At 46.6% G+C, this 7,344-nt stretch overlaps 1 protein-coding gene across 1 annotated transcript; it reads right to left on the bottom strand.

Moving 5' to 3' along the window:
• Window positions 1-5,432: 5,432 nt before the first annotated feature.
• Window positions 5,433-6,803, bottom strand: LOC119354537. Its single transcript, XM_037621259.1, has 3 exons — window positions 6,135-6,803; window positions 5,900-6,010; window positions 5,433-5,812 (listed from the first exon to the last, which is right to left on the bottom strand). Exons 1-3 carry the CDS (start codon window positions 6,801-6,803, stop codon window positions 5,606-5,608), a joined length of 987 nt encoding a protein of 328 aa, XP_037477156.1. The 3' UTR covers window positions 5,433-5,605.
• Window positions 6,804-7,344: the final 541 nt, after the last annotated feature.

Here is a 7,344-nt window from a genome sequence, read left to right on the forward strand (position 1 = left end):
ACGGTGCATGGCGTGTTCCTCATGACTGATGGCTGGCGCACAAATTGTACAGCAAAGTTGTCTCCCTCCAACGCTTTCCTTTTTTGCGTGGGGCAGGCAGGGCAGACATGACCCAGAAAGATATGCATGGCTCCCCTCTCTTATTCACTTCATATCAATCGATCAATGCTGCAGATTCCGGTGTCAGATTTGCCCACCGTCCTAGTTCGTGGGTGCATCTTTTTTTTTCCTGTAGAGCTTCATTACTTGCTTTTCAAAGCCAAAGACACGCCACGGAGTGGTACGTGCATCAGTTGAGTGTGGGCATGCAATTGATCAGCTCCAGGAGACGATCGATGCCAAAAATGAACACGCAGAAAACCAAACGCAACGAGAAGTAGAATCTGTAGGAAGATTAACTTGCTCTCGTGATGGTTGCAAAGATGATCGACTAGCTAGGGCGCAGTGCATGCAGATGCAGTATATGATGTTTGCAAAGCCCTAGGGATGATACTATACATGGGATCCAGGGAAAGAAAGGTGTAGCCAAAGCCACTTTTGCGCACACACACACTGGCCGGACAGTTCGGCCTGATCGCCTGCATTTGTCGCGGCTTGCTTTGCATCGGCCCACAGGAGGAGATGGGGTACAGGAGATGAGATGAGAGGGTTAAAGGCAGGCACCGGCCGGCACTGCTTTGCATGCAGCACAGCCTGATCCACACTGCTGCCACAGACAGATTCGCCAGTAGCGTCTCGATCTCGGCGCCATGATCAGTTGCAGTTTGCAGGTGGCCATCTCCCTCCCTCGACACCCACGCATGCACGCCCATGCAGGATCCGGAAATCCTACTACTCCAGGACTAGGACTCTATGCAGATGCAGCTTTGGCATGATCAATTGCAGCTTACCGAATACCGATGATGCACCAACGGGATGTGGAGGGATCAAGCAGTGGCATGCAGGATACATACGTACTGTACGTACGTAGCAGGGTACATGGACAGTCTTTCAGTAGTGGACGTGGTATCTCACACAAACAAACAGAGCCAGGAGAGGAGTTTGGAGACGGCCAGACGGGTACTTTTGCATGCACGGGATCGGGAGCGGTCGAGGGGGAGATGGGTCGTATCTGCGATGGGATTCGCCTCGGTTTCCAATCCACGGCCGTCCCTTTCGCTGCCGCGGCAGCATGCGCGCGCCCCGCCCGGCCGGCAGCCGCTTGCGGCAGCAGCAGCGTGCCTTGCGCTGTGGCACTGGCAGTGGCATTGATCATGCCTTGCACGCCGTTCGCCGTGTGTGCGCTCCGCCAGCCACCGCAGATCCTCCTCACCTCAGCTTGTAGTATGTACTAGTAGATGCTACAGGTGTGCGCTCTAGCTTGGTCCCCCTGACTAGCTAGCCATGGAGGGAGGGAGGAAAGGAAACGAGTGAGGCGTCGCAGAGACCGGGCTCCAGGGAGCCCGTTTTACCAAAAAAAAATCAAAATATATTTAAAAGTTTCAAAAAATGCCAATTTTTTATACAAATACATATGCATATTCTTTAAGTATGTATAAATTTTCAGTAACTAATTTGATCATTTGCATGCTACACAAAAAAGACAAAAATCTGACACAAATACAACAAAGAAAAAGCCTATTTCAATCTGTGTATTTGTCTTTTTTTATACATCACATATGAATATATATGTTTATGAAAATTTGTACACGTATACTTTAAGTATATGTCTACATGAAAACATTTTTTCAGATTTTTTTTGAGTTATGGAAAAGGTATTTTGGCTGAGAAATATATATAGAGCTCAGTGGAGCTCGGCCTCTGCAGCCACTTTTCGGAAAGGAAACCTGCTTTTGACTCTGCAGAGGCCAAAAGAAAGGGCTGGGTAAAGAGAAACAGACATACGTCGGTCTGCACTAGCAGTTTGAGCTTGAGTCACCATAATGCAGCCTTCCTATTTCCTTTTGCTTTTGTTTGAAATTAATAGTTACTACACTGGAGTAGTAGTATGCAGTCAAACACAAAGATTAAAGTAGAGTAAGAACAAACCACATTCGAAATACTTCAAAAAGATAGTATAATATGAGCCAAAATCTACCACGGATTTACATGTAATTTGTGACTTAAAATGTCATAATGCGGCATTTGTAAAATACTAACAAAATATAGGCAATGTCGCTATTCGACGTTCCTAGCTACTAGTCGAGGCCATCGTCGGAGCCGGGTGCCTCGCCGGCTTTCCAATGGCAATCGAGATTGGTCGCGCCAATAATGGCAGGTCACCCGATGATGTTTTCTTTCTTCTTTTTTTGAGGGATCCGACAGAGTTTAGACATCACGCTGTCAGTGATTTTTCTGCGTTGGTGTGAGTTGTCTGAGTAACAACGCGACCTAAAACAAAGAGCGTAGGGGTGGAGGCGTGACGAGCAAGAACATGAAGTTTCCTTCACGCGCGAGCTGTTTTGTTTTGAATGCACACCAAACCAGCCCTTCACAACCTCCAAATATGGAGTCTATGGGCTCGATTTTAGAGCGAGCTCCTTAAACTTTGACGATACAATTGTTTATAGCAATTCTAGTACGGTATCATTTTGTGTGTTTTTGCCAAAATAGCATTTATTATGGCGATCAACAATAAGTGACGCATATGGTAGAGTTGCTCTTACACTTGTTACTATTTAGCACACTGACACCGAGTCCTCGAGAAAATATCAGGTGATACCATGCCTTAGATGCTCCCATGATACAAGCTTCTGGTCCGTCGGATCTCAGATCCAACGGCTTCTAGTAGGTTCTGAAAGGTTGCCGTACTTGTTCGCAATTTTTAGACTTCAAAAGGTCTTTTTCGCAAAATGTCCAAATCCTTCCGGGAGCCGTTGGATCTGAGATCCAACGGCTCCTAGGGAGCTCGTATCATGGGAGCATCTAAGGCTCCGTATCACCTGATACTCTCTCCCGAGTCCTCCTACTCGCTATGGGCCCAAGAGAAGGCGCTCGTGCAGCAACTTGCGCTATGGGCCGGCCCAGTAGTGTTTTTACCCAGCGCAACCACTTGTGTATTTTAGCTTGCTCTACTGTTTTTGTTGTAGCTCTAGGCTAAAAGAAAAAAAATATGAATTTCAAATATGTTTGGAAGTTTTAAAAACCATTCATGAATTCAAAAGAGTTTCCGAATTTCCAAAAATGTTCATGAATTCAAAAATGTTTGTAAATACGAAAACATACACATGAATTTAAAAAGTTCATGAAAAAATGTACATAAATCCAAAAAATATTTTTAAATTTTAATTAATGTTTGTGATTTAAACAAATATTGCAAAACCAAAGAATATTACAAATTCCAAAAAATATAATGAATACAAAAGATGGGTAACGTACAAAATGTTGCCGACTTTAAAATAATTAATTTTTGAAAACATGAATCAAAAAATGTTCCTGAAACTAAAAAAATCATGAAATCCAAACTATTCACGAAAGAGCAATGCTACACAGTCGATGATTTTGCGGACGATGCATGGACGACATAGGTTAATAATCGTTGGATTGAATCCCTCCATACCTAATCAACATCAAATCCTACCATCGTCCACCTGTCGTGCATAAAAGGTCGTGTGTGCAGCTATTCCGTTCACGAAATAATTACACAATTTTGGACAACATATATCCTTGAAATCCAAAAATATTGATGAATTTCAAAAATTATTCACGAGATTTTATCAATGTTCAAAATTTCCTAGAAAAATCATGAATTCAAATCCTGCATTTGAAAAATGTATTCACAAAACTTAAAGAGGTTTACAAATTGAAAATAGAGAAAAAGGAAAGGGAAAAAGAGAAGAAAACAGAAAAAAAACATGAAAAGAATAATAAAAATGTCGAAAAAACATTAAAAAAGAATCATGCTCTTGGGAAGGTTCTAGAACCTTCTAAAAAACCGGGAGCGGGAGAGTCCTAGGAATTCTAGTTGGGCCAACCCTTATCTGTGCACAGCAACCACTAGACAAACATCGACGAAATAGGAATTGCCACTTACACATGTCGAAATTGCAACTGCAGCATTGATCTCCTTATTTGATACCATAGTTGGCATGCAAACTACTCCCTCTTTTCCTAAATATAGGGGGAAAAATATGAGGCCAGGTCTCACGGGCTAGTAGGTGAGATCCATCCTGATGGATGACACGTGGCATTCCCAAATCATAAAGCATCTAATCCCCTCCCCCTACCCCCTGATTTCAAGTGGGGTGGGGTAGATGCTTTGTGATTTATAAATGTCACGTGTCATCCATCAGGGTGGGTCTCACATCCTAACCCGTGAGACATGGTCTCATATAATTATTTTCCCTAAATATAAGTTTGTGTAGAGATTTTACTATGAACCACATACGGATGTATTTAGATGCACTTTAGAGTATAGATTCACTCATTTTACTCCGTATGTAGTCAATAGTAAAATCACTACAAAGACTTATATTTAGGAACCGAGGGAGTAGGTCCAAAAATGACAGCTATGACTAGGCAATACAATAAAAAAAAGCAGCACGTAAAAAACACATCGGTACGTAATGATCAGTTCCTGCAAATATGAACAGAAAATAGTAAAAATAGAACTAAGTTCTCTAGTGCATGACATTACAAATAGTAAGCAAAATTTGCAAAATGGTTGTGGCCTTTAGTAATGTGATAGTAATTAAGTGGAACTGGGGCGTAAATATGAAGAAGGAAAATAGAGGTACGTTAAAGAAGCGAAAGGGCAATGTACATATTACAATTATATTATGCGGGCAGTGAGAGCAACGAGAATAAAAAAACAAACATATATAGTAAAATTTGGAAGCATGGTATGGAAAGAAACTCAATATTCATATAACACAATATGGTAAAACGTGAGAATAATTAAAGTTTAGGAACTCAACATTGAGGATCTTGGTATGAAGCAGAGATCATTGATAACAGATAATAAACTAAATTTGGCACTAATAAGAGGATGCATATGTTGTGTCGCCAACTTACAAACTGAGTTGATTACCAGTTGATGAATGCATGGAAGCAATTTTCTAGCCAAACAAAACAAAATGATTACAATGTAGAAGCACCCTGGTGAGAATCGCGAAAAAAAGTGCATTGGGTACATAGGTAGCATTACAAGGAAGCATGAAACTTTGAAAATAAAACAAAAACAAATATTATTGCCGCCAACTGAGGAGGCATATTTGTGCAAGCCCAACATATATGAAGCAATGAAAGGTTGTTTACTCATTCATTCAGTGATTTCAGAAATGACAAAAAATGTTGCCGCTGTCCCTTTGGATGCTCTCGTCGCCCGGATCGATCACAAAGTTAATAACCTTCAAGGACTTCGTGGGTGAGGTCATGTGCAGCAGGCTTTGCTGCCATACATTGCAATTGCACACGCTAATTACAAATCCAAAAGAAAAAGAAATGGGTATACAGTAGCATGCGTAAGCAATGGGGGCATTCATCTCGTTCTCATCCGATCCGATACATGCATGTTTGGCAAACTGTAATTTGCTCCCGAAATGACAAAGCATCAATCAAAACAAAGCAATCCAACAATTCGTTCATGGATCTACGACATGATACTGATCGGAACTCCAAACCCTAGCTAGAGCCTCAGGGACAGGTCCAGGGACCCACCGACGCTGCCGGACGGCGAGGAGGAGGAGGGCGGCGTCGTGCGCAGCTCGGACTCGTGGGGACCGCCGTGGCTGCTGATCCTCGTCGGGAAGAACTCGATCTCCCGCACCTCCTTCCTCCCCTCCGGTGCCACCAAGAACCCTTCTCCGGCCGTCTCCTGCAAATCGATCGGGTGCTGCAACCAACACAGCCATCAGTCAGTTCTGACAAATCTAGATGAATGATTCCGAGCTTTGCAAACGCCTCGAACCAATGCACGTACCTTGCGAGCGGCGGTCATGGTGGCGGCGAGATCGTAGATGGAGTAGTATGGCGCGTTGGTGGTGGCGGTGGCAGGGCCCCGTGTTCCTCTATCTGCCATGGCCACCATCGTCTGAAGATCAACACAGACGCGCAGGAAAGAAGACAAGATTGGTTAATTGGCACAGCAAAAAATGAATGTGGGAGAAGCAGAGAAAGCTCTCGAATTTTTGCAGTGGACTGGACGGACGGACTACCATGGAGCAGAGGTCGCAGCGCTGGCCCGCGTGGAGGCAGGAGGCGGAGGAGCACGCCGGACGCCAGATGGTGCTTTGGCTTGAAGGGCACTCTGGCGCCGGCACCTGGAGCTGCGGCTGCTGGCCATTGCCCGCCGGGACGAAGCCCCCCATGCGGCCCCAGCGGTCCATGAAGTACTGCTGCTCCGGCGCGACGCCCTGCACGCAGCGGACGGGAGCCTGCGGCTGCGGCTGCGGCGCCGGAGGGGCGGGCGGCGGCTGGACCAGGAGCGGCGAGTAGTAACGCGAGCCGGTGGCGGCGTCGAAGGCCGGCAGGTAGTCGTGGTGCTGCTGCAGGACGACGGAGTTGCCCTGCGCCTGCAGGTTGGCGGCGGCGGCCTCTAGCATGGCGGCCGCGGCCGCGGCGTTGAGGTCGTGCAGCGGGTCGACGCCGCCGCAGCGCAGGCGCTCGAGCTCCGCCACGCCGAGGCCGCGCTGCGGGGTCTTCCTGGGCGGCGCCCCGCCGCGGGAGGCCGCCTGCTGCCTCCCCGGCCCGGACGCCCCCTGCCGGCGCAGCCGCGCCCGCGCCACCGCGTCGGAGAGGTCCGGCACCACGGCATGGGCCGAGACGTCAGCCGCCGGCGTGTCCTCCGGGGCGGCGCCGAAGAAGAAGGAGGGCGTGGGCGCCATGAGGGAGGAGAGGAGAGAGAGAGAGCGGGATGCGTGGCACGTGCGAATGGCGAGACGGGAAAGGGTGGCTGTCTCCTGCCGGTTTTATAGCGGCCGAGCGGCGGCGAGGAGACACGGCGTGGTCTACTGATCTACTCTCGTCTGTCTCACTCTCACTCGCCAGCCAGACAGACATACAGACAGGTGGGACCCGACGTATCAACGACTAGTCTTCGGTCCCGATGGGCCGATACGGGAAGCATCTCCTGCTGCCAAGTGGGCCCGAACGGTCGGTTCTTCGGGACACGCTCCGCTCCTGTCGTGTAGCAAGTCGTCCATTCTATCTTCTCATCATCTTCACGTTGATATGAAATTTGGCCACTTATGAAAAAGGCAAGAAACAGATCAGACACATACGAAACTATCCATCCGTTCCTAAATATAAGTTTTATTTTTTTAGTGATTCCAATATAGACTACATACAAAGCAAAATGAGTGAATTTATACTCTAAACTGCGTTTATATATATCTGTATGTAGTCAACAAAAGGAAAATGTATTTA

This window comes from Triticum dicoccoides, chromosome 1A, assembly GCF_002162155.2.
Source record: "Triticum dicoccoides isolate Atlit2015 ecotype Zavitan chromosome 1A, WEW_v2.0, whole genome shotgun sequence".
NCBI lineage: Eukaryota > Viridiplantae > Streptophyta > Magnoliopsida > Poales > Poaceae > Triticum > Triticum dicoccoides.